We start from the raw sequence: 27,373 nt of genomic DNA, 5'->3' as shown, positions 1-27,373 counted from the left end.
ATATATATGTGTATACATACACACAAAAAAATTACACACACACATATATATATATATATATATATATATATATATATATACATATATATATATATATATATATATAAGAAAAGTAAATGCTGTTACGCTGTGCCACCTACAGTTACAGGAAATTTATAGGATGAAGTTATACAGAAATATTATGGCTTTCCCCCCCTTATTTCGCATATATTAGAGACATTGTGGTAACCCATTCAGCCAGGGATTCAGTCAAGCTCCAGCATCTGAAGCCTCTCAAAAGCCCCTGTATTGACTGACCAATAGTGTCTGAATCCCAAATGGGGCACATAGTGCACTACGTAATGTGTAACTAAAAATCAGGCATTAGTGTACCTACATAGTGCACACATACAGGAAGTATGTAGTGATTCAGGATTGGACCGGTGAAGCAGTTTCGGTACGCTTGGGCGAAGATGGCGCAAGCACTATCAGAAGAGGAGTTTCACCGTATGCAGGTAGCTCAGTTTATTTATTTATTTTTAACTTGGTCAGTTCTGTAGGTTTATCTTTTTTTAACATATCTAATTTGCTTTTGAAGTAAAACTCGGTTTTGGAAAAGCCGTGCTTTCTGAATGGTACATTCTGCTGACTGCCGCTGTGGTGATTGAGGGAGGCGTCATCCTGCTAGCTAGCGTTAGCTTTTCAGCTAACAGTTTAGCTTGATAACTATCTAACTACGGATATTTTATATATAGTTTAACATGTTTCGTATAATTTCTTCATTTTGCTTAACATTTGTTTGTGGTGTGTAACAGTTGTTGTTCTGAGTGTTAGGGTCGTTATGTTGTTTAGAGAGGTAGCTAATTATCAGTTAGCATACCCAAGCATAGCCAGCTTCTTGCCCTTCCTTAGCAGTGCATGCATAATACAGTTGTTTACAGTGGTTTGTTTTAAACCAGAAAGATATTTAAATCACCCCAAGAGCACCACCAGCCGATTTATTAGTGTTTCTATGCGTAAACGTAATAGTACGACACTGATAAACTGCTGTCAAGTCTGTATTTCTATTCCTAGACGCAGGATTTGTTGTGGAACCTGAGGTGAAATGTAGCTTGCTAACCCAGTATCCAGTTTCCATCGTGGCTAATCATTTGCAAGATTAATCACCGGAACGTTTCCATTACGTTAATAGAAGTGACTCGTTAGAACTAGCCAGGTTTGTTGAACAGATTTTCAAACACCTGCCAGTGGCCATGCTTCAAACTGACCACTTATTCATCTATCTGTGGAATAGTGATGTGTCGTTTGCGTGCGGACGAGTCGACTCATTGAAACTTGAGCGTTAAGTATATGAGTTGTGTGCGAGTCGATTCTTTGAGCCGGCTCTTTTAGGTCAACCTTGAGAATCGAGTCGCGTATACGAGTTGTATGCGAGTCGATTCTTTGAGAGGGCTCTTTTTGGTCAACCTTGAGAATTGAGTCGCGTATATGAGTTGTATGCAAGTCGACTGTTTGAGCCGGCTCTTTTACATTTACATTTGATATTTATTCATTTTATTCGCTTTTATCCAAAGGGACTTACAAATGAGGAAATACAAGCAAACCGACTGTTTGAGCTGGCTCTTTTAGGTCAACCTTGAGAATCGAGTCGCATATATGAGTTATATGCGAGTTGACTCTTTGAGCCGGCTCTTTCAGGTCAACCTTGAGAACCGAGTCGTGTAAACGAGTTGTATGCGAGTCGACTCTTTGAGCCGGCTCTTTCAGGTCAACCTTGGGAATGGAGTCGTGTATATGAGTTGTATGTGAATCGACTATTTGAGCCTGCTCTTTCAGGTCAGCCTTGGGAATGGAGTCGTGTATATGAGTTGTATGCGAGTCGACTCTTTGAGCTGTCTCTTTTAGGCGAACCCTGAGAGTCGAGTCGCATGTATGAGTCGTTTATTTGTATTTATTTCTCTTTTGCAAATGTTTTGAACATGTATTTGACTCTTAGATGTGCGTATGAGTAGACTTCATGACAGTGAGGTCTGATTCGCTGTAAAGAGCAGGAACTTCCTTGACTTCACAGAATGATTACTGGGGCATTTTTATAGAGTCGGATCACTGTTCACACACTGCAAAGTGTAATATGTTTGTTCTTGTGTAGAGATCGACCAATAGTGGACTTTACCGATAACCAATTTGGGCGGTACCTGCCGATTAATTTTTAAAATGGATAGTGAATGAAAGCACAACACTCAAAGTAAAATGTTGCTGAACTTTATTACAAAAATAAACGGTACTGACTGTACCATGAAAATGTACTGTACTTTAAAAAAATAAAATGAATATTAATATATATTTTCTATTAATAAATATAAAATAAATGAAAGATATACATCCAAACCAAACCAAAAAGTAACACTCCAAATAACAAATAAAAATCTAAAATGAATAAAAAAACACTTCAAATAACACAACAAAATTTGTCAGTGATAGTTTTTATTTCGCCTCAAGAGGTCGCTCTCGCACTGTATAACGACAGCAGGCTTTTCGATGTGGATTTTTGATGATAGCTGGTTAATCTGTGAAATCGATCAACCTCTATTCCGTAACTTTAAGGCACGGATGTTCGACTAAAATTTGTGGCGGTCCAGTTTAGCTAAGATTCCTCACTCAAAAAGGTCCGGATGTGCGAAAAACGTGATGTAACTGTGCCAGTTGTTACATTTTAACACGTAAACATTAACGGCTAAAAATGAGACAATTAGAAACCGCTTTGTTTTTGTAGTTTTTGCTTTGTAGCTGCAATTCACGACATCACTTTTTTAACTAGGGCCATGGTCTCTGAACAGATATGCCACATGAAGCAGGGAGAATAAACGCATACTTCTTTGTCCTGCTTTAATCATATCCTGCGTCCCAGTGCGCCTACTATACCTCCGAAATAGTATCCGAGATCAGAATTACCGTGTCCCAAATCGTAGTAGGCTGAATCGGGTATCCCAAAGGTACCCAGACCGTCTGCTGTTTCTGCTAGATCTTCAGAGTGTGGATCCGTGGACACTTATTCAGCTGCTCTTCTGCTCGGTGATCCCTGAGCTAGAGTACGTTTTCAGACTCTACGGCTCAGCAGTGCGTTGTTGGATTTCACGAGTGCACTGGATCTTGTTCGCTAATCTACAAAATGGCGAAACTTTCAGATGTGCAGCCGGTGTATCCCCTGTGCCGCACAGTTTATTATTATTTGTCCCTCCTACGAGACACTCGGACCTCGGGCTTTTGATCTCGAAATCTCTCTGAAGTTTTAAGCATAGGGATAAGAACACTAACGATGCTTTCAGACCGATTTGTCTGTTTGAGTCTGAAACAGTCTGATCCTTTTGGCTCGTTTGTTGTTTGGTTTCATGCTGCATATAATTAATGAACAAAACGTTTGAGGAGCGATTTGGTAAACAAACCTTTGGCGAGCGCACATCACGTCGATCATTCCGAGCGTGGTGTACGCTGAGCCGTAGCTAAATAAATGATTAGCTAATGAATAAATAACTCGTTCATGTATCTTTTTCAACGTTTATTTGTTGTTCAGTCCATACATCCAGAAACACGTTTTTATTCCTGCAGCACTACAGCTCGATCCTGTGGATTCAGTGTAGCATCTCGGAGCCGGACCGAGACTACATCGCACAGACCTTCTCGGACCAGTTGTTTTGGTGTAAAACACGCAGGGCGGTTATTCCAGTTCCTCAGAAATGTCTTTTCTGTCCCTTTTTTTGTCTCTGCTACGACAGGCTCAGCTTCTGGAGCTGCGAACGCAGAACTACCAGCTCTCAGATGACCTGCGAAAGAACACTGCAGGTAAGCAGCAATACACCGCACACCTCATACACAATTCTGTCAACAGGCCACCATTAAATAAACATCAGTAGCTGAGACGGGATTCTAAAACTTAAGGAAGTGCCGTTTTTGCTTTCCAAAACACTTTGCGCAATCTCGTAGCTGCTAATTGTAATACCCTTGCTGTTGTTTTAACCCATTTATCTTGATAAAGTGAAATTATTTAGTACTGGGAGATATGTTTGGCATTTTTAATCAGGTCTTTGCACCGAGGTAACGACCAACAAGTCGGTATTGAATAATCAGGGAGATAAAAAGGGCATTTGTTGAGTTAGTTAGTTAGTTTTACATAGTACTGGGGTGGGGGGGGGATCTCCTCAATCACCATTAGTGTGCAGTAGGGATGCACCGAATGTTCGGCAACTGAAATTAGTAAGTGGAAAGGCCGAATAAATTTGACCGAACAATGACGTGTTTGATGATGTGACCAAATAGCCTAGCAACCAGAGTGAGACGTGCGAATGTCACGACCTCCACTTCCGGCAGCGCGCTCGGAGAGATGAGGGGGAGCGCGCATGCACGAGCTATGTGCACGAGTGGTCAGTGAGCGCATGTTCTTCGGATGTTGACAACCGTGACATTGTTTACTGTGGACACGTGCGTTTGTTTTGTTTCTGTTCCGGAGTATTCTGTCACATCGCGAGATGTAAGGGAGTAGAGTACGGAAGCAGGTAAAGACGTATTTATTTAAGGGCAGGCAGACAAATCCAAATCGTAATCCAAAAAACGTAGTCAAGACAGGCCAAGGGTCGGGCGATCGGCAAACGGGTATAAACGGAGGAAAACCAGGAATCGAAGTCGTGGTCACAGAAAACAGGGTCGAAACACAAAACAAGAAACATAGCTAGTACTATGGACTGGGACCGGAAAAACCAGCGGGGACTCAATGAACTAATCTATAGTTTAAACTAAGTAAATCTATCAAGGAACATAACAACGTCTCTAACTATACTATATCTACTATAATACTCCGCGAGGTGTACAGGGACGCGAGCGGTATATATCCCCAGTATAATCAGCCGTATAGAACCCAATAGAACCATTTTCTGCACTCTTGTCAATGCACTTTTTAATGCACTTTTTTGTTGTAGGCTACAGAGTGTTCCATTCTTTCAGCAGTCAGTTATAGGCCTAACGTAGGCTATTCAAGGGGGCTCAAAGATGACCACATCAAAATATTTTTATTTTACTCATTTATTTATTTAAAGTTATACTGCGCCTTGTTGGTAGCCTATGCCTGCTGGAATGAAAAAAAAATGTTCAGTGTTAAATAAATATTTTGAAATTGTAGTTTTTGTAATTGATTTTTTCTTTGAAAAGCAAGACAAAATAGTAAAAAGCACATTTTGACTATTTAATTTATGCAGTGGTAAAAAAAAAAGGGCAAAATAAATGGAAAAAACGTGTTCGGTATTCGGCCAAGTTTTTCGTTATATTCGGCTTCGGCCAAGAATTTTCATTTCGGTGCATCCCTAGTGTGTAACATCCACCTGGATGATGCGACGGCAGCCATAGTGCGCCAGAACGCCCACCACACACCAGATATTAGTGGAGAGGAAAGAGTGATGTAGCCAATTCAGAGATAGGGATTATTAGGGGACCGTGATGGAGAAGGGCCAATGGAGGAATTTCGGCAGGACACCGGGGTTATACCCCTACTCTTTTACCATAAGTGTCCTGGGATTTTTAATGACCACACAGAGTCAGGACCTCGGTTTAACGTCTCATCCGAAAGATGGATTTGTTTAGAAGCGGCCCATAGCCAGCATTGGTTATTTAAAAGTGTTGCATTAGGCATATCCTGTGCACTGTGCAAAATGTCTGTGTAAGCTCTTACTGTAGAATTAATATATAATATACTGTTTTAGAATGAGCGCATTAATAAATGATAAACCTGTAATTTGCCGTGCAGCTACAAGTACAGTCAGAGGTGCTGTTTGAAAATTAATCAGTACCTTCTGACCAATCAGAACGGAGAATTCAACGGTGCTATGGTATAAATGGGAATAATTTCAATTTGTATGCAGGCTGAAATAAGAGCCTTCTCGCTTAACTGTTGTTAAATATAAAATAATTGCATTTTGATTATATAGAGAATGGTATTTGTTTTTGTAAGTATTCTAAATGTCCTGAAGTAAATATTTATATTTGGCTTTAAGGCAAAGTCAGCACGCTATTTGTATTTGTCTGTGTTTTATTTATATATATATATATATATTATAATATATATATATATATATTATATATATATATATATATATATATATATTATTTTATATATATATAAAAAGTCAGTGCATCACTGGTAACTCAGGTTAAAGAGAAAGGCCGTGCCTGAATCTCTAGCTAATATTTAACCATATACAGGGAAGTTAAACAAACAAGGCTCTTCTTGTATTAACTACACTGCTTGTTCTCAGATGTGTGTTATAGTACTGTATATCTAAATTCTTTCTGTTTCCAGCTCAGTTTCATGTTCTTCGTCTTTACAAACCATTTAGTCCAAGTTGTAACCTGTGCACACAAATTACAGCTTATTTCCCTTCCTAAACCACTAATCTTGTCAAGATCAATCTTGCTCAACTCTTCTCTAGAGCTCAACAATGTCCGCCAGAAGACCTTGACCTTGGAGAAAGATTACCTCAAAGCACAGAAGGTAAACACACATCTGTTCAATTCAAATTGAATCGGTATGGAGTCACGGGTTGGCGGTACAGACAGTTTATCTTTAGCGTGCACAGCAGAATCGAACCGCCAACCCTACGATTAGTGGACAACCCGCTCTACCACCTGAGCCACAGCCGCCCCATTTACTATCGTTTTTACGATCGTTGCCTCGATTCGTTTCAATCGGCGTCTTTTAAATCGTCCGATCGTTACGCTCCGAGTAGCAACCACTGAATATTATTATTAGGACGTGATATTTATTTGTTTTTGTTTACTGACGGGTCGTACCCCTGAATGCATACAGAGTTCTGCTTTTCCAGGGTCTGGATGTTGCTGGGGAAACAAAAAATAGGCCAATCGTAGCACAATCTGTTAAATCTTCCATTTTTCGGAGCGAGCATCTGCTGCGGATTTGTGGGAGGAAGCCATTTGCTGATGGACTTGAATGCATTAATGCGATTTCCCTTTGGCTTCTGATGGTTTCTTTCATCACGCACAATCAAGATGGATCTGATTTTATTCATTTTTTGGAATCTGATTTGTCTCCTTTTTCTTCCTCCCTCTCCACAGGCACTTAATAAGAGCAAGAAAGCTCAGGTAAGTTTGTCTCACTCATAAAGCAGTGTAGGGTTTGTTACAGTGTCACCGTAGGGCTTGACCGTTAATCACGGTGTATGACAGGATAGTTACTGTACCCATGATCACGATACCTATTAAAAGACACCTTTCTATAGTTTCCCATCAAAATCTAAACGGACAATTGAGTCTCATCGTGAACAGTCGTTTGGTTCGTAATGGCGGTCGTCGTGTCCGTCGTAGAAATCGCTTGCCGGTGTGTTGTGTTTTGTGTCATTGCTGTGGATTGTGTGTTAACGCTTCTCGCTTGTTGCCGCAGGAGGTGGATGCGTTGCTGAGTGAAAATGAGATGCTTCAGGGCAAACTGCACAGTCAGGAGGATGATTTCAGACTGCAGAACAGCACCCTCATGCAAGAGCTGTCCAAGGTACTGAGCCACACACACACACACACACACACACACTCCATCACTACTTGGTATAGATGCTGTTATTATCATATAATCCTCCCTGAGGGGAAGAATGTAATTTTTGTTTTGTATTGATTCAATTATCAGCGAACGCTAATGTTTATTCTCGACAGGGTTCCCTGCTTTGTTTAATTCCTTCACCTCTAAATCGAAGTTCCTTAAACAAAACAACAATTATACTCTTCCTCGTACGGAGCACGAGGCCGTTTCGCTAAAATGTCGGAAGCAGTCGGTTTCATTTGAGACCGGAAACATTTTTGCAGCAAAACAATACAAGTGTGACACAAGTAGGATCCAAACGCGCCACTTAAGGCTGTTGGTCTACGAGGACGTTTACGCATCCATCAGAAAACTCGTCTTCTGGTCGTTTACACACCACCGGTCAAAAGTATGCGGACACTCGTCCGGAACGTTTCTCATGATCTTAAAAATCTGAAGGTGTGTGATTTAAATGTTTGAAATCGATGTTGTAGACAAAAATATAATCGCGCCACATAATTTTTATTTTTTTTTAAACGGATGACTCGGAGCGAAATGTTCCGAAAAGCAGCCGATAAGAGTCCAGCGTCGGCGTGAACTCCTTTAATACTGTTTAAAAAGCATCTCGGGGGAAATTCCTCAAGAAATCGCTCGAGAAAACGCCAAAAATACGTCTCTAGAAATTCTAGGCGAAAAAGCGTGTCTACTTTGAAGATACTAAAATACTAAATTATTTTGATTTATTTGGGATTTTTTTCGTATCACAACAAAATTCCCATAATTTCAAAATGTAGACATCTTCCCATTCTCTACGTTTGTGCTGTTTTTAAAGTTTTTAACCTACATAGTCTACCACGTGTAAAGCAGAAGATCTTTTCTTCACTTTTAGCCACTCTTATTGTTCTGTTTTTCAGCCCTTCATGATGCTTACATCACAGAAATTCATATTTCAGGGATGATGATCATTTGTTTTACACTTAATCTGAGGGAGGGGAAAAAAAAAAAAGTTTAGAGCCAGGACTAATTTTGAATGCAAGTGAACGCAATCTTTGCAGTCACATTTCTTTGAGGTACACTGTATGACCAAAAGTTTGTGGACACCTAACCATTAGAAATTGTAATTCTACAGCATATGAAGACATTCTAGACAATTGTCTGCGTCCAGTTTAGTGGCAACGTTTTGGGGAAGAACCACATATTGGAGTGATGGTCAAGTGTCCATATAGCTTATCTGTCAACATTCTGGCAAAAAGCGTTCTTTAGACTTTGACTTGTGCCAAAATGTCCTTGTGAGCGTATCCTAAAGCAGCTGACGTCATTTGCAAATCTAGTTTTTATGAAGCATCCAAGTACTTCTTCAAATAATCCAGCATAATTGGGCGGCTGTGGCTCAGGTGGTAGAGCGGGTTGTCCACTAATCGTAGGGTTGGCGGTTCGATTCCCGGCCCACGTGACTCCATATGCCGAAGTGTCCTTGGGCAAGACACTGAACCCCAAGTTGCTCCCGATGGCAAGTGGCAAGTGCTACCATTGGTGTGTGTGTGTGTGAATGGGTGAATGAGACAAAAGCGCTATATAAGTGCACCATTTAGCATATTTACAGTAATATCATAATTCATAGGCAGAAGTCAGGTCTGGGACAGATTTGTACAGTTTATTAAACCGGGTAATATAGTTTATTAAGTTTGATTTAATCTCTGCCCTGATTGGTTAGCTGTCTCCGAATGCTCGGTTTTTCGTGTGTAGTTATGTTCCCAGATCGAGCAGCTGGAGGCTGAGAATCAGGGCTTGCGGGAGGGGAGGGGCCTCCAAGCTCACGCCCCTGGCCCTGTGTCCGGCCCGACAGATGGAGAGCTTCTGCGCCTACAGGCTGAAAACTCCGCCCTGCAGAAGAAACTGGCAGGTGAGACGACAGAAATGTAGTATAGACGTCATACACGCCTTGTCCGTACGCTATATGTGTATTGAAGATATTTCTTTCCCTTTTCTTTATACAGCTTTTCTGTGAGCTTAATTCTGCTGAGCTTCATTTAATTAGGAACGATGCTTACCAGTCTGTATTCCCTTTATACTGACACATTTTCTGTTATTTTTGCCAACTAAGCTGAAGCCAAACCCCAGATTATGACCTGTAGATGTGTGTAGAATGTAAAAGTGCATGGCGGGGGTATAAATGCCAGCAGTCTATCCTCGTTTACCCCCCTCACAGACCCTCAGCGGATGTGAGCAGTCACTGCCGAGATGGTTATATCGTTATTGTGTCTGTGCTTGTCCAGCTCTTCAGGACAGCGAGCAAAACCGCACGCGTGGAGTGGATGACGGGAAAGAGGCAGCGATTGACGCCAATGGTGTCAGCGACCAGCTGCACACAGATGCTGCACGCTCCAGTGATGACATGGCAGCTGCTTCAGCCAATGACAGACTGGAGCAGGTGAGAGGGTTAGATAAAGATAATGTCCGGAGTTGGAATTGCAATGAACTTAAATCACTTAAGTCCTTTCTCTAGTATGTGAAAGAGTTCAGCACTCGACCCTTCACTAATCTCCTACCTTGAACTACGGCTGGCCGTTGGTTGCTTAGCAACTGCAGCTAGTAGGGCTGTAATGGTGCATCATGTCCAGATGCAAAAATGTGACTATGAGGGTCATATAAATCTGCGATTCACATCATGGAAATCACACTTCTGTTAATCATGCATTTGATGCAGTTGCAGTGTTTGAACACTAGAGGTGCACAATCTAGAGAGCATGCTGCTCACGCGATCGCATTCTTTCGTGGAGAGCCGGCGACATCACCGGGAATCATCTGCACTTGCGTGAAGTGACCGATAACTCTCGATCACGATGACCGACACGCAGTAGAGGTTATACGGTTACACAACTACATCCTAACTGTTTACAAAGATCTCTTCAGTAGCTTTCAAACGAAACCAGCCCCGTGCCTCTGAGAACGCGGTGGTGGAAAACGGGAATTTTAGCCGACTTTGGAGCTCTATTCCCATTTAAAATGGCGGCTCTGCTACGGAATTCATTATGTTTCACTCAATCTTTTTTCCCTGCGTCAGAGACTTTTGTTTATTCAATCACATTTTTGGGAGGATTTAAAAAATATTTATTTATTTATTTATTTATTTATTTATTTATTTATTTAGCTTTTGAATATGACTCAGAAATAGCCATTTCAGTCATAATATTTCTTCATTAAAATGTTGCTCAGGATATTCTCAAACTTGAATTGACTCAAAGCCAGTATCGTGGATCGAATCGTATCGTGACGGGAGTTTATCGTTACACCACCAGTACCTAAGAGTGGTCACTTCTTCCCGTGAGTTATCAGGACAACATTCAGCTATTTTGTGTGTGGGCTACTTGTAAATATCTTGTAAACCGCTTCGAGGTGACTATTTCCTAAACCTGTGACACGTGTAGGATCCCCATGCACATTTTCACCCAGTGGAACGTTATTTATTTGCTCATAGAAGTTGTATAGAGGTGGATAATTTAGGTTATTTTATCTAGCTTAAATACGCGACAGACAAAATGGGCAAGCCTGTTAATCCCGACTTTATGAAGCCCGTTGTGTTCGTGCCCTTGACTAAACTTTAAGGGCAGAAAGTTTGTCTATGACGCAGCCTGTGTTGTGTCTCTCCTGTCTTTGTTTTCATTCTGTAGATGTTTAAATGGGAAGCAATGGAGCGCTGAAAAGAAGTTAAAAGCTCACCGAAGCCTTACAGACAGCACCACTTTAATACATTTTTAATTTAAGCCCTATTCACGGAAAGCTACTATAACTTTATTAGATCCTGTACAGTGGTAATACGTGTTTTATAATAATCTGACAGTCCAATACAGACAGTATATTTACTTTATCATAGTGAAAAGGAACCATAATGAAGCTCTGGGTTTCAGTGAACGAATGAATTCACTGAAGAAAATAAATAAATAAATATATATATATATTTTTTTGTAGCAGACGGAATGCCTTAGATTTTTTAGAATCTTGTTTTTGTTTGTTTTTGGTTGATTGTTTTCTCAAAGAAGGCCATGGCCATCCCAGTCCCCTGACTTGAACCCCATAGAAAACCTGTGGGGTGAACTGTAGAGGAGAGTCCACCAGCGTGGACCTCGAAATTTGAAGGCTCTGGAGAGATTCTGTATGGAGGAACGGTCTCAGAATCCTTGCCATGTATTCTCCAACGTCATCAGGCATTATAGGAGAAGCCTCAGAGCTGTTATCTTGGCAAAGAGAGGTAGAGCAAAGTATTGAATAAAAGGGTGCCAAAAATTGTTGCACACCTATATTTAACAAATATATCTCTCTTGTTTCGGAAAAACCCGTGATTTGTTTGAAATTGTTTGATATAAAAACTCCGCTGTTGACCAACCGGACTCAGCTGCTGTAACCGAGTGGGCGGGGCTTAGAGCCACTTTATCACTGCGGTTTTATCATCCTAAGACAGGGGTATTGCATGTCAGCTTGTCCGGCGTTTGAAATGTGCGCGCAGGTCTTAACCAGGTTTCTGTCTCTGCTTTGCGCAGGCAAAAAGTGTCCGTCTGGAGCAAAGAGTAAACGAGCTAAGCGGTAAGCTGAGCCTTTCTCAGTACTAATCTTTTCTGAGGGATCGGGTTTTCTGCGTGTCGTAAGTTAACGAACGTCTGCATTTGTCACTTCAAGAGGTGGAGCTGAAGCTTCAGACAGAGATGGAGGAGAAGCGATTACTGAAAGAGCAGCTACAGGCCCTGGAGGTACGCACGCAAGCGAGCACACACACACACACACACAGAGCATATATAGCCTAAGGACTATATAGTGTGATTATCTTGTGTATCTACGTATTTCGTTTGCACCCTCAGAGTCTGTGCAGTAAGATAAATCTCCAGCTTGACGTTTCTGCTCTGATCGATTTTCTACGTGTGCAGTGTCCAAAGCATTGAATGTGCATCTTGCTTTTTGTTTGTTTGGCTTGTTGTTTAGGCATCCAAACAAGCTGAACTCGCAAAACTTCAAGAAGAGTGTGCTAAGGTAGGTGCGAGGCCGCTGTAACGGAAAGTCTGGGCGTTTTCACTTGTAATCATGCTAACAGTTATTATGAACGTGTGATTGAAAAATTTTTTAATTTTTTTTCTATGTTTCTAGCTGTCTGACAAGTTAAAGAAAAAACAGGAGAGGTAAGAACCATGTAGCGCTTCATTTATTTATTTATTTATTTATTTTCCCTTACTTGTAAACGTAATTGGAATTGAAATTGCGCATCCCGTTTTAGGTCAGAATTTACATAATCCGTCTAAAGACGAGCATTAAAGATTTGAACTGAAACGGATTAGAGCTCGTGAATAAATATTTTTTTTAACGGTCCATTAAGCGTCGTTATTACACGACGATCCCTACAGTGAACACGTGTACTGTATGTTAGGGTGCTTAACAGCGTCTGAAATCATGTACTGTACAGTACGTACTAATCGGTATGCGTGTGTAGTATGAATACAATCCCGGACGTCCTACGTCCGTCATGTTGGAGTTGTCATGTGACCTTCGACGTCATCATGAACTCGAATCTTAACGGCTCGATTAAAGCAACCGCACTTACGGCAAAACGCACTTCATGAAAGTGAAGTGAATGAGTAATGTGATGTGGGCGGGGCCGACAGGCTGAGGTAAATCCGTGACCGTTAACTCAGCCGGTTAAGGCGTGATGGAGATGACAAGAATGGTTTGGTTTCGAACGCTGTGACGACTGTTTTCTTGTTTAAACCTTCAACAAGTTAACAATTTATTCGGGTAGTGTTAAACAAGTCCTGTTTAATACTTAAAAAGAGCCGAAGCGCCGTCTTCTAACGTTTATTTTAATTGTTTTTCCCCGAACTCATCTGCACCAGTCCCGTTGCATTATGGGATTGTTTGCCTCGCGTAGTGTCTATCGGATGCACGCTGCAAAATCTCGCCCGAAGCAGTACGCCATCCGGGTATTTCTCACCTACGGAGAATTTGGACATGGCTACTACCTCTCTGGCGTACTGCTTTTTGCCTGATGTATAGGAGGTGATTTCGGACGCAGCCGTGGCGTGTTCTGTGGTTTGTTTGAGCTGGTGAGAACACAGTAATTGAACAAAAACCGATTGAACCGTGCTGACGTTTTGTTCGAGGTTTATTTATCACGTTCCCCGTGTTCTATTCGGGTGAAAGCTGTGATTTCTACGCGCACTTGGCACTGTTTACATTTCCCCAAATTTCTAACCAACGGGCCTCATTTAGCAATCTTTCAGTAAATGTCGTATGTGTGTGTTTCCGTAAGCCAAACTGACTTTCAGGGACGCTGCGTGATCTTTCTCATATTAACAGGTGTATGTTGATTAGATCAAATTAAATTACACACCGGGGCGCAGGCGTGAATCTGGAGGTCCGAGGCAAACGTGCTAAACCACCGTGTCCCCGTTAGAGAGAGTTTGAAAATTTACACAACCACAGGAGCTCTCGTAGGATACGGACATTTTTCCGAGCTCGCTGGATTTTTCATAACCACCACGGTGTTGTGTACGAAGACTTGGGATCGGTTTCCGAATAAAATCCATCGTTTGTATCCAGCTCGGTATACCAGGCCCAATGAGTGAAGGTTTTATGCATAGGTTAAACCCCCCCCCCCCCCCGCTTTACGACCTCATTCTTGATGTGGCTCAAGTGCACAGTTAGTGAGCAGGTATAATGTCTCTGAACAGGTGGTGTTCGTCGTGGCAGTGCTTTCTGTCCGTAAAGGTTGCTGCCGTGAGGCTGCCTTCTGGGCACCGAGCCTCTAACTCTGCCGTTCTTTCTGTTTGCTGGGGTTTTAAACTGCCTTTATGATCTTCTTCCAGCTTCCTGCAGCTCCAGGGGGAAAAAGAGGCTCTCTACTACGACAGCAGGTGGGTGACGTGCAGAGTAATATAATGCACGCTTGTTCTTGTTTTGCATTTATATCTTACTGCATGTGTCTTCATTGTTGTTGTAGTTGCTATAAACTGAAGCTCGCAGTGTAATCTTTCTCTCCTGAATACACATCGCGCAGTTCTTTTACCCATTTACGCTAGTGCTCTTTTGAAAATCTCCTCATTGTGGGGGAAAGATTGCTTGTGTGAGATGACCAGTCTGATAAACCATTTGCATCTGCGTGATTCGCTCCAGGACGAAAATAGACGAGATCCAGCAGCGCCGAGAGGAGGAGCTGAAATCCATAAACCTGCGCGTGCAGAAACTACAGTCTGATTTAATGAACGCTAACCAGGTCCGAGCTGCATGTGATGATCATCATAATATTTATAATTATAATGAAATTATTACTATTGTCGTACATTTAAAATAAAAATAAAAAACACATTATTTTTCCCCCCTGTTAATTAAAATGATGCTGCAGCGTTTTCAACAACTCTGTCTCAAAGTAAGCACGTGTTAGATTTCACGCCCACAAACTAGGGGTGGGGCGATATGCCGAAGAATATCATGTCACGATACTTGAGGACGTTCTTCGATAAGCGATCATGATGTCATTGATGTTTTTAGTTAATGTCTTAGGGGAAAAGAAATGGCTTAATGTTATCCACAATATTTTCATTGTTTGTTATAATATCAGTATTATATCATTTACATGTACACTACCGGTCAAAAGTTTAGACACACTCATTCTTCATTTTTATTTTTTTTCTCCACATTTTAGAATAATAATAATAATTATATCATCAAAACTCTGGAGTAACACAAATGGAGCTGTGGGTATTATGTTGTGATTAAAAAAAATCTAAAATAAATCAAAATAATTAAATATTTTAGCATCTTCAAAGTAGACACGCCTTTTCGCCTAGAATTTCCAGAAATGTATTCTTGGCGTTTTCTCGAGCGATTTCTTGAGGAATTTCCCTGAGATGCTTTTTAAACAGTATTAAAGGAGTTCACACCGACGCCGGACTCTTATCGGCTGCTTTTCGGAATATTTCGCTCCGAGTCGTACGTTTAAAAAAACAAACAAAAAAAACCAAAAACATTTTGTAAATAAAATGAAAGAAACGAATACATCGGCACGATTATATTTTAGTCTACGACACCGATTTCACACATTTAATCACACACCTTCAGATCCAAAGCTTTTTAAGATCATGAGAAACATTTCAGTCGGGTGTCCACAAACTTTTGACCAGTTGTGTGTGTGTATATATAAATATAGATAGATAGATAGATAGATAGATAGATGGATAGATCGAGAGAGGTAGATGTATGTGTGTGTGTGTGTGTGTGTGTGTATATAGGTATATGTGTATATATATATATATATATATATATATACATATATTAGATATATGTAAAGTTTTTACAGACCAAGTATAAAATAGTAACATCAGCTTCTTCCAGTCAGTTTTGTAATAATAATATTTTTTTTATTTTTTAAACCTGATACTCGCAATATCTCAAACGTGTATCATGGCATCATTTATCACCATATCGATATATCATATCATCCTATCGCCCAGCCCTAGTACAAACAGATTCAGTTTCCTTTGAGATAGAGTGCTAAACTTCTGTCAAAGATTGTTTGTCAATTCAGCCAAGACAAAATGGATAACACGCATAAACCCTCAGATGTCTTGTGTGTGTGTGTGTGTGTGTGTGTGTGTGTGTGTGTGTGTGTGTGGGGTGATAGAATGTTGCTGAGCTAAAGGAGCAGTTGCAGAGCAAGCAGAAAGTGCACGAGATGGCTCTCCATGAACTCAAAGATCAGGTAAACATCAGCTCTGTTTATTTCCCTCTTTTCACCGTTCACCTCGTCTTCCAGCAGGAAGTTCACTCGCTCTGCGCTTTACAGCCAAGCCTCGCTGTGTTGGTCTGCTGCTCCAGCATGATTACTGCTTGAGGTTTTGCAGAAAGGTTTGTGTGAGCGCAACCGAACAAAACAACCACACACACACACACACACACACACACACACCCCCCCCCCCACACACACGGAGGATCATTACTATAACCACGGCGGTTCTGTCTGTACCTGCCAGGACCAGAGCTCCTGGTTTGTGCTAATGTAGAGAACGATTCCTGTATTTAATTGCAGACCTTTTTAAAATTTTACGCTCAGAAGCCTGTTCGTGTTTTTTTTTAATTTTTTTCTTTTTTTCTTTTTCTCTGCCGTCTGTCATTATCATTTAAACCCAGTGTAAGAGACAGAACCGTGAGCTTAACCGTCTGGCTGAAGGCATGATGTGATTGAGACAGCTGTGTATTGTTGCATTGTTGTTGTTTTTCTCTTGCCTGAAGTCCCGGAATGGAAACTTTGTAAACTTTTTATCATTATCAAGAGGCCTGCGTGTTTTTAATAAATGAGTGTGCTATGAAGACGAACTGAATTATTAAAGATTAGTATTTCTGCAAGGCTTATTGGCCTGCCTGTTAGCGCTGCAGATTTGTTTAGGATGCTGCTCGGTGTCTGTCTGTCTGCCTGAGCATCACCGCTGTCTCTCTCTGTTCCTCGGCGAGGGCACGGATCTTAATTAAGTTCCTGTCTGTGATGGGCAGCTCGAAGCGATTAGCAAGAAGAGCTGACCCCCCTGCTTTATCTCTACTCTTTGTTCGAGGTTTGGACGCGCCTCTAAGAAGCTCTGTTCGAATGTTACGACTTCTCTTTCTCTCTTTCAGCAGTTTCTTTGGCTTTTTTTTTTTTGCTGTTTTTATCCTTTCCTTTGTGTCTTGGCTTTGCATCATCCCCACCCCCGATCTGGTATTCTCTCCTTCTTCACAGCTCAAATTTCACCTTTCTTTTCTCTCTCTCTCTCTCTCTCTCTCTCTTTTTATCCCCCTCTCTCTGTGGCTGTGCGTGGTGTTCGATGGAGCTACAGGTAGCGTGTCAGAGCGCGGTCAGTCAGGAGCAGGTGGAGGGCATGCTGAGTGAGAATGAGGCTCTCAGGACTAACCTAGCCGCCCTAGAACAGGTACAGCTCGACGAGCGCCATCCATATTCCAGTGTACATCAGCCATCCGTTCCCATCAACATCCCAGTATGACAACGTCCATTACTGTCATCATAGTCGTAACCGTGCTGTCATGTCATGTCAGAATTACAGTCGTTATGATACGACACCTCGGAGATTGTGCTCAGAGTTGTTCATCTCCTGGGGGGAAAATTACACTATACTTTTTAAAATTTTTATTTTTTTTTATGGAGTCAGTAATAACAGAAAATTCCATATTTCATGTTAATGGTAATTACAAGCTGGAGAAAGATCTACAAGTCCAAAACGTGCAATGATTATAATCCTGACATGATGTCAATTCTTTCAAAAGAGCTCAAGTGGCTAGTATTTCAACATTCCTATGACTCATATGCTTGTAGAATGGTATTTTAATATCATCCTCCTCTTCATCATTAACATCGTCCCTGTGCTGCGGATTATTCTTACAGTGCAACGTTACAATAGATTCCCACCACACTGAGGTCTTCAGGACAGAAGTTCTCTGTGACATGACGTAACGGCTATATACGGTCCCTCCAGGAATTTGCCATCGCTGAAATTAACGCAAAACCAAGCGAATATTTTGAGGAGCTTGCAATTTTTTTTTTTTAAATTACCGCTGATTATCTAAAGATTTGGGCCAAGACGTGCCATGTGACGTCATCACAACGCATATTCAGTCAAAACCCTCCTCGATTCACGTGCGTCGATCACGAGTGCATCTAAAAGGTCTCATTTACCAACAAACATCACTGTGAAAGACTATTTCGTGCGGTTGCAATTTCACCAGTTCAAGTAGTTTTTCGCCATCGAAAGCAGAAAAACCGAGCATTTTTGTCCGCAACTATCGCAAATCTTCGAAAATACTGTATGGACCGCGTGAACACGAACTAACTTGTTTCGCGGATGTTCCACAACATTAAATAGTGATGGTTACATCAGGGATGGCACCATACCACGTTTATTTTTCCAATGTGGATACCGACGCTGAAGCCGATCGCGATATCCACTTGATACACTTCACAGTTTCACTCTTTCACACACAGATCATTTACACTGTAAATATAATGATCTATCTATCTATCCATACCTAATATACTAATACCTAGCAGTATTTATAAACATTTGCGGTTTGAAGAATAGATTTACATTTTTAAAAAAAATTTATTTTCTTTTTTTTTTTCCTCCCCAGCTTTTATCAACTCCATACCAGTACTCTAGTAACTATATAAACAGATAAAAAGGATGATGTGTTCATAAATTTAAAATTGTTTATATTTATTTATTTTTTTATTGTTGGCAAAATTCTGTGGTATAAGAGGAATAAAACATTTCAGAACGAATAAAATATAGATAATGTGTACAGGCTGTACAAAAATCTAGCTGAAACTAAAGATGTGTGTGTATATACGTGTGTGTGTGTGTGTGTGTGTATATGGAAATTCTTAGACTTATCTGCTACTCTGATTAAACATAATCTTGCTCCATTTTCTGTTCCCCATTCCCATTCTGAGCCATGTTGACATTAATGATTTAAAACTCATTTTTGTTACATGCTCCATTTCCCAGTGTTTGAGAAGTCACGGTCATTTAAATACAATCAGTGGAAAAACTGGTGATTATTGTGACGGTGTTGATGCAGTGGTATAATGGGCCTGTGTGTGTGTGTGTGTGTGCGTGCGCGTCACAGATCCAGACAGTGAAGACTCAGGAGCTGAACCTCCTCAGGGAGCAGAGCATGGCGCTAAACGTGGAGCTGCAGCAGAGACGCAGTGAGCAGGAGAGCTTACTGGCGCAGAAAGATGACCTCAGCTCTCAGCTACAGGTCTATATTAACCAACCGCATTACAAACCGCCGCACACAGGGTCGGGTTCTGCTGTCTAAGCACAGTAACCACATGCTAGCGCTCTGGGACCAGACCTGGTTTTGCTTTCTGTACAACCAGTCAGGGTTTACTGTATTCTATCTACTCATTATATAGTTCCTTAAACACACTATCAAGAAGTGCTTACACTAGACTATTTGTGACCCAGCAAGCTCGAACCTTCTCCTGCCTTATTACTTAAAAGTGAGGGGGAAAAAAACGATCGATGTTTAACGATGCAGGCATATTCCGTTTGAAAAGACAGCTACCTGTGGATTGTGAATTTAATCTAAGCGTCTGTACAGACTGAATTTGTAGCGTGCCACTCCGCTGTCTCACTGTCTGTGTGTCTGTGGGTGTCTCGTTCTCTGCAGGAGTCAAACCGAGCCAGTAGTAGACTACTGGAACAGATCTCTGAACTGGGTCTGGAGAAGGATAAGCTGCAGCAAGATCTGGAAGAAGCCAGGAAGGTATGGAGTCGGATGAGTCTAGAGAAATCTCACGTTCATCATAATCATTATCAACTAATATATATATATATATATATATATATATATTTATATATAACTTCGTTCTCAATCTTTTGACCCTAATTATTTCTGTTAACTTAAGAGATGCTGTTGGTACTAGCCCAGTGTGTTAGCGTTGGATTTTTTTTATTGATTTATTTATTTCTTTTCTCTGTCAGTGTCTGAGATTTTCATTTAGATTAAAGCGCTGCTCCTTTGCAGTGGGACAAGCTGTAAACGACGGCGTAGCGATTTTCCATTCGCGAGCTTCAGATACGCTGATACCATTTCTGTGTTTCTAATAAGCTCTTTTTTTTTTTTTTCAAGCTCGACTCCGAATGAAAACGTGGCTCATAAATATTTACACCACCTTTCAAAACGTTCGTATATCCGACACTGTTTTAGACGTTAGCGCTCTGAAATAACGCAGTAACGAGCTTCAAGGCTCCCACATCGGCCGAACTCCTCACCGCTTCTCCTAAATGAAAAACGCCTCGTTTGGGGGAAACCATTTCATTTGAAGTAAAAGGTGCCCGTACACTACCGGTCAAAAGTTTGTGGACACGCGACTGAAATGTTTCTCATGATCTTAAAAAAGCTTTTGATCTGAAGGTGTGTGATTAAATGTTTGAAATCGGTGTCGTAGACTAAAATATAATCGTGCCGACGTATTCGTTTCTTTCGTTAGAAAACGAATTTTAATTACAAAAACACATTTTTTTAAACGGACGACTCGGAGTGAAATATTCCAGAAAAGCAGCCGATAAGAGTCCAGCGTCGGCGTGAACTCCTTTAATACTGTTTAAAAAGCATCTCAGGGAAATTCCTCAAGAAATCGCTCGAGAAAACGCCAAGAATACATTTCTGGAAATTCTAGGCGAAAAGTGCGTCTACTTTGAAGATGATAAAATATTAAATTATTTTGATAATTTTTTTTTTAATCACAACATAATTCCCATAGTTCCAGTTGTGTTATTCCAGAGTTTTGATGACTTTATTATTATTATTCTAAAATGCGTGTGTGTGTGGGCGGTAATAATAAAGAATGAGTGTGTCTAAACTTCTGACCAGTAGTGTACATTAAGTATGAAAGATTTTGAAAGACGTTTTGTTTAAAACGTGTTGTTTTCCCGTAAGTAGTGAGACTTTTGGGACGCCCTGCACACATACTGTGCGTGTATGTCCACTGAGGTTTCAGGAACAGGCCCAGAATGGTATTTCTTGTAAGCTACACCAATTCCAACTGAAATAACCGAAATGAGCCAGATGAAAGAAGCTGCATATTGCATCTTGATGAAATTAGTCAGCGTCATCGTTTGTTAATTTGATCTAATCACACGGTCTGTTCTCTGGTGGTGAAAGAGAACCTATCGAGGTTGATGCATGACCAATAATTAGCACTAATGTCTCCTTTTTCTTTTCTTTTTTTTCTTCTAAAGTTGTTTTCCCCTGAAGCCTTTTAGATATTTAAAATATTGAGTGAATATTACATAGTCCTACAGAATGTGTTGAGAAAGTTCGAGTGTTGAGGAACTCCTATTATAACTGACTAATTTTACATTCATTTCCTATGTTTTTTTTCCCTCACAAAAGAATCAATGGCCGCAAAATGAATCATTTTTAAAATCGCTTTTAAGAATTTTTTTGGCTTCCTCGGTTAATTAAACGTAATCGACTGCGATATTGATGAGCTTGGCTGAAGTTCGCTAATCAGCCACGCCGATGCCCGGAAGACCGTATCGTTCTCAGCGTTATCGGCACGTCCTTGCTGAGTTCTTGTGTCTCCCGAGTGACCTCTTGTCCCTGTGGCAGACCGCAGACAAGCGCAAGGCCATGCTGGACGAGCTGGCCATCGAGATGGCGCAGGAGAAGTCGAGACACAAAGAGGAGCTGAGCGACCTGCGACTCCAGCATGAGAAAGAGGTGCTGTGCATCCGGGCACGCTACGAGAAAGAGCTCCGCGGCCTCCACGAAGAAAAGAGCCGCACGGAGGAGGAGATCCGCGCCCAGCTACGAGACGAGAAGGTCAGAGACGGATTCTGGGGGGAAGAAATAGTCGTAAATAGAAGGTAGACATGCGCTCGGTGTCGCCCTGACCGTAAACGACGCTATTGTCCTAGTGTAAACACCTGCACGAAGTTATGGTGCATTTTCTATACGTCTGCATAAATATGGCGCAGAACATCATCTGATTTTCCTCAAAGTAGACAAAGAGAACCCAATTCTCAAAAATATTATACTCGGTCATATTTTATTGAGGAAAATGATCCAATGTAACATTTCTGTGAGCGGCCAAAGTATATGAACGCCTAGGATTAGCCGGTCATTTGAAAGTGAATCACTTTTTTTGTGTGTGTTAAAATAAATAATTTACTTTGTCATGGCAGTGTTGAACAAGCGAATACGGACTCCTAAGCTTCATACGTTACTATAGAGACCACGTCTTTTATATATCTGCAGTGAAATATTTTTATAATAACAGAAGCTCTCAGCGGTGTAGCCATCTTAAGGCCTCTGTATTGTTTCAGTGAAACAGAGAAGTACCCAAACACAAGCTCTCACACACTCCCTGTGGCTTCCATGTTGAGCAAAGCGTCCACACGCAGTTGTTTTATCTTCTCTCTGTGCCATGACATCACGTCGTACGCCGAAGCCACACGCCGCTTAGTTACACGCCGAGAAACTGATACCGTAGAGATAGGATTGAGGATGGAGATGGTGAAGAACAGGGAGAGTAGAAGTAATATAAAAAAGAGAGGAATATAGAAAGTGTATGTGTGTGTGTTTGAAACATTGCTGTGTGTTGTAGGCTCGCAATAAGGAGCTGGAGGGTCTGCAGCAGAGTGTGGAAGAGCTGCAGGCTCAGTTGCAGTCCATGGAGGGAACCAAGGGATGGTTCGAGCGCAGGCTGAAAGAGGCCGAGGTACTGTGTGTGTGTGTATGTGCACGCGCGTGTGTGCGCGTGGTTTCACATTCTGCACTATAATCAGCACTGAGTAGCCTTTTACTTTCTTTTTCTTTTTTTCCTAAGAATCCATCATAATCAGCCTGACCACTTGATGTCAGTGTTGTATTTTCTTTCTCATGACTTCAAAGCGAAAACTTTCCAAAATATTCTTGCTGCAGATTTGTTTCCAGTCCTTGTTAGCAGTGGTAGTAAAGAAAAATCACGTGCGTGTGTGTGTGAACAGGAGATAATCGAGAAGAACAGACTGGAGCACACAGGGGAGATGGAGAGACTGCAGAGAGAACAAGCCCTCCAGCTTGAGGTACAGTGCGTGCTTATATGTGCGTGTCATGTTCAGAACTCTTTTAAAGTCGTATCTGGAAAAAAAAAAAAAGTGGGAGAGCCTTGACCTACATCGTGAGTAACACGGTGAGTGAAGTCCTGTATGAAAGTTATTTGACTCCCGTTAGAGGTCAGGTATTCTGAAAACCCACAAATTCCCCAGAGTGTGGTTATGCAGAGCTTACGTAAGCCGTTTGTGCCTTTTTAGCACGTCTTTCCTCGAAGCACCTCTCAAAAGTTTTCCTCAGTTTGGACTTTTTAATGGTGAGGGTTTGGTGGAGTTAAATTTCCACATGTTTGGCGTCTTCCGTTTGATTATTTTATCATTATTAAGCTTTAAATTGGAACTAGGTCCTAAAGGGTGGAATAATTCCAGGGGAAAAAGTGATTGTGGTTGTTCAGGAAGTACATCGAAAAACGCAGAGCTATTCGACGTTTTGACGTGATTTCCACTGAAACAGGAAGTCAGGGCGGGATATACATGGAGTGGCTCCTCCTCCCCCTTTACCCTTTAGCTTACCTCACAGCCCGGCTAATCTGTACTTGACAATTAGTACCATGGATTTTTGCAATGTTCTGGGCGGGACACTTTAGATTCTACAGAGCGTTTGATTGGACGGAAAATCTGAGAAGCTGAAGTGCAGAATGATGTCATCAAAACCGTTGATCCGTATTGGAGGTAGAGAGAGATAGACCTTTAAGTTTGAACGCATGTATCTTCTAAATGTGAATTTTGCCATCGTTTTGGCGCCCACTCGCTTATAGATGACCTCAAGGTGAACATATTTATACTAAAAGCCATAAAGCATCCATTTTGATTGCGTGGGGACTTTAACATCACAGCCGTTCCTGTAGTAACGTTAAGGAAAGCAGGCTACGTGTACTTTATTTGAAGCCTGTTTTGCTTTAACGGAATGTTCTCACTTTTTTTTCTTTTACTTTGATGGTGAAATGTATAGATGCCTGAACATTTTAGCCCACTCCTGCCCACTCCTGAAGTTATTTGTGGTGTTGTCCTTTTAAATAAATAAAATTGAAATAAACTCCTTGCAATGTGGCGTAGTGAGTGAATTTCGTCGTGACCAGCGCTGTGCAGAAGAGCACGTCGGTTGCCGTGGGTTGCACATCAGCATCCAGTCCTACTCAGCACCGAGCCTTCAGAGGCACGTTCATACAGTATTAGCCTAGAAAATCCTCCCTAATGCTGCTGTAGACGAAACACCCTCCCGGTCTAAGTGGGCTCTCTTGACGGACACGAGCTTCCGTGCTGTGCGCGCTCGGTCACAGAATCTACACTTTCATCTGGGGTATATATTAGGGGGGCCATGATAGATAAGGGCCAATGGGGGAATTTCGCCAGGACACCAGGGGTATACCCCTTTTTTTTTTTTTTTTGTCTTTAGCGGTGTAGCCGAACCGTAGTAATAAGAACAGCCTAAAAATAGCAATGTCCTAAAGCCGTTTTTTTATTTTTTTTATTTTGCTGTAACCTCTAGGACACTGTGAGATTGAGTAAATGTAGCTGACCATAAGTCATCTTGTATCCCATACCACACTATCAGTTCTGCATGACCTTACTGAATAACTTTGGGTTTTGGGTAAGACCGACTTCCAGTGATTTGTTCGCTGCCTCAAAACTGAAAAGTAGAAAAAGCTAAACCATCAAACACGTCTTGGCTGATTGACTACGTTTGGGATAAGTGGGAAATTGTGCCGATCATCTAACTGAGCAAATGTGTGTGTTTTATTTATTTATTTATTTATTTATTTTTCTTTTCGACGCTACAGAAAACCCGATTACTCAGATCAGTTGTGTTTGAATTGAATATGCCAGGGGTGTTTGTTTACTCTCGGTGCAGAAGTGGTCATTTGTTTATATGGACGTGTGTAGGAGAAATCGGGAGAGATCGAGGCCGTGAAACAGCAGATCACCACCATGGACAAGGAGAGAGAGGAGCTCAATAACACCATCGCTAAACTCAAACAGGTACTGGCAAAAAATAAATAAATAAATAAAAAGTTGAGTTATTTACGTTTTACACCACAGCGTTGTTGAATGCTGGATTCTGATTGGTCAGACGGTGTTGGTTAATTTTCTATAACAGCAGCTTGGATAGCTGAAGATCATTTTTAATGCACAAATATCTTTGCTTTTCCGTAGTAACAACTTGAACTGATTTAGGAAATGTGCGTGATTGTTTCTGTAATCCGAGGTTTGTTAGGAGGAGGTGTTTATTTAGTGTTTCCAGTTCTGACACGGGCACGTCTTCAGGAAATAGGACTTTTCTCTTTTCTTTTTGTGTGTCTTATTAACTTTGAGAGAGAAACAGAAAGGCTGTATTTATTTATCGCCGCTATAATGTAAGCGATAACAGGAACGGACTTGTTTTGTGGACACGGGTACGTTTAATTCCACACCGTTAAACAGAACCGTAAATGTGTCCTACTGTAATAGTTGGCTGTAATAAATTGCTGTCGTGTAAGAAGAATAAAACATTTCAGGACATGCTGTTATAAGAAAATGGTCAACTACAGGGTGTTAAGAGTAACTCTGCTTACCGACTGGCAGCATCACATAACCCTGTTGATTGTTTTCCTATAACAGCACATCCCCAAGTGTTTTATTCCTTACGTTCCTTAAAATGATCTATCGGCTCCTGAGCCGAGTGGCACAGCTGTCTAAGGTATTGGCCCACCGTGTTGAGGTCGTTAGTTTAAACACTGATGAGGCTACGGCTGTAAATGCTTCAAGTGGTTTCCCCAAATTCGACTGCAAATGCAACTTATTATGACTTCTCCAGTCTCAAAATTATTCAACCCCCCTGAATAGAATCCCTCACAACAGCACAAATATGCAAAACAGGTGTTGTCTCAAGCTAATCAAGGGCTTCATTAGTTGCACCAGGTGTGCTTGAGCTGGAACACATGAAATACCTGAACTGGCCAGGGGCAGAAAATTTATGAAATACCTGAATTGGGCAGAAAAAGGAAACTGCTGCAGACAGATTTCTGAGAAGGCAGGTTGTGGAAAAACCCTCGAGTGACTGGAAAAGGGTTAGCAACAGGCACTGAGGTTTCAGTGAGCGCAGTATAACGCGTACTAAACGCAGAAGGTTTCCATGCCAGAACTCCAAGACGTTCACCACTACTGACCCAAAAGCACAAGTAAAGTTGGCTCAAAATCATATAAATAAGCCACAGAGGTTTGGGATTCTGTTCTGTGGAGCGATGAAACTAAACTGGAACTATTTGGCACGATGGATCAGCGGTATGAATGAAGAAAGCAAACTCTGTTCACAGTCAAGCATGGTGGTGGCTCGGTGATGCTCTGGGGCTGCTGTGCATCCTCTGGAACTGGAAACCTGCAGCGTGTGGAAGGCGAGATGGATTCATTGAAGTATCAGGAAATCCTAGGAGAAAACCTCATGCCGTCTGTGAGGAAGCTGAAGCTTGGGCATCATCGGACCTTCCGACAGGACAATGATCCCAAACGTACCTCAGATTCCACCAAGGCTTGGTTGAAGAAGTCCTAGAAGATTGTACTGGACCATCACAGTCACCTGACTTGAACCCCATAGAAAATCTCTGGTGGGATTTGGAGAAGGCCAACGCCAACCCAAGAATATTACTGAACTGGAGGCCATTGCTCATGAGGAATGGGCTAAGATTCCTCAGGAACGCTGCTGGAAGCTGGAGTCTGGCTATGCATCTCGTTTGCAGAAGGTCATAACAGCAAAAAGGTGCTCTAGTAAGTACTAAAGATGCTTCCCATGAAGGGGTTGAATAATTTTGAAACTGGAGGAAAATTTTTTTAATTTTTTTTTTATATAAAATTTAAAGAGTCTAACTTCTTTAATAATTAAAAAAGTGTATGTGTGTATATGTATATGTGTGTATATATTAGACATTTTTAAATCCGTTTTAAAAACTCCTAGGCACTTGAGTATTTTTAAGGTCTGTAGTTTTGAGTGTTCTCTTTTTGAGTGTTGTGATTTTATTGTGCAGCACTTCGGTGGCCACTCTGTCATCTTTAAATCCTCTGTATAAATAAACCCGACTTGACTTTGACAGTGTAGCATGACATTCATGGGTAAACTATTCCTAAAGAAAAACAATAGATGTTTTAATCGACATGATTTCCACCGACGCGGTTAGTTCACGGAACTTTAAATTAGACGAGCGTCGACGTGGGCCGCACC

At 41.3% G+C, this 27,373-nt stretch overlaps 1 protein-coding gene across 3 annotated transcripts in view; it reads left to right on the top strand.

Moving 5' to 3' along the window:
• Nucleotides 1-250: 250 nt before the first annotated feature.
• gripap1 (GRIP1 associated protein 1) overlaps nucleotides 251-27,373 on the top strand; it is a 64,451-nt gene continuing 37,328 nt past the window's right edge. The window contains exons 1-21 of one of the 3 annotated variants that reach the window (XM_053625646.1): nucleotides 251-494; nucleotides 3,753-3,819; nucleotides 6,453-6,514; nucleotides 7,096-7,122; nucleotides 7,421-7,528; nucleotides 9,296-9,452; nucleotides 9,826-9,980; nucleotides 12,088-12,130; nucleotides 12,224-12,294; nucleotides 12,524-12,571; nucleotides 12,686-12,717; nucleotides 14,398-14,445; nucleotides 14,705-14,804; nucleotides 16,212-16,289; nucleotides 17,398-17,490; nucleotides 19,202-19,336; nucleotides 19,751-19,846; nucleotides 21,698-21,910; nucleotides 22,695-22,808; nucleotides 23,077-23,154; nucleotides 25,066-25,161. In XM_053625646.1, coding sequence (XP_053481621.1) covers nucleotides 453-494; nucleotides 3,753-3,819; nucleotides 6,453-6,514; nucleotides 7,096-7,122; nucleotides 7,421-7,528; nucleotides 9,296-9,452; nucleotides 9,826-9,980; nucleotides 12,088-12,130; nucleotides 12,224-12,294; nucleotides 12,524-12,571; nucleotides 12,686-12,717; nucleotides 14,398-14,445; nucleotides 14,705-14,804; nucleotides 16,212-16,289; nucleotides 17,398-17,490; nucleotides 19,202-19,336; nucleotides 19,751-19,846; nucleotides 21,698-21,910; nucleotides 22,695-22,808; nucleotides 23,077-23,154; nucleotides 25,066-25,161 — 1,863 coding nt within the window. In that variant the 5' untranslated portion in view covers nucleotides 251-452. The remainder of the gene's footprint in view (nucleotides 495-3,752; nucleotides 3,820-6,452; nucleotides 6,515-7,095; nucleotides 7,123-7,420; nucleotides 7,529-9,295; nucleotides 9,453-9,825; nucleotides 9,981-12,087; nucleotides 12,131-12,223; nucleotides 12,295-12,523; nucleotides 12,572-12,685; nucleotides 12,718-14,397; nucleotides 14,446-14,704; nucleotides 14,805-16,211; nucleotides 16,290-17,397; nucleotides 17,491-19,201; nucleotides 19,337-19,750; nucleotides 19,847-21,697; nucleotides 21,911-22,694; nucleotides 22,809-23,076; nucleotides 23,155-25,065; nucleotides 25,162-27,373) is intronic. The other 2 variants (XM_053625647.1, XM_053625648.1) reach the window with 2 other exon arrangements.

The sequence above is a fragment of the Ictalurus furcatus genome, chromosome 5 (genome assembly GCF_023375685.1).
Source record: "Ictalurus furcatus strain D&B chromosome 5, Billie_1.0, whole genome shotgun sequence".
Taxonomy (NCBI): Eukaryota; Metazoa; Chordata; class Actinopteri; order Siluriformes; family Ictaluridae; genus Ictalurus; species Ictalurus furcatus.
This window is presented reverse-complemented; position numbering and strand designations above follow the sequence as displayed.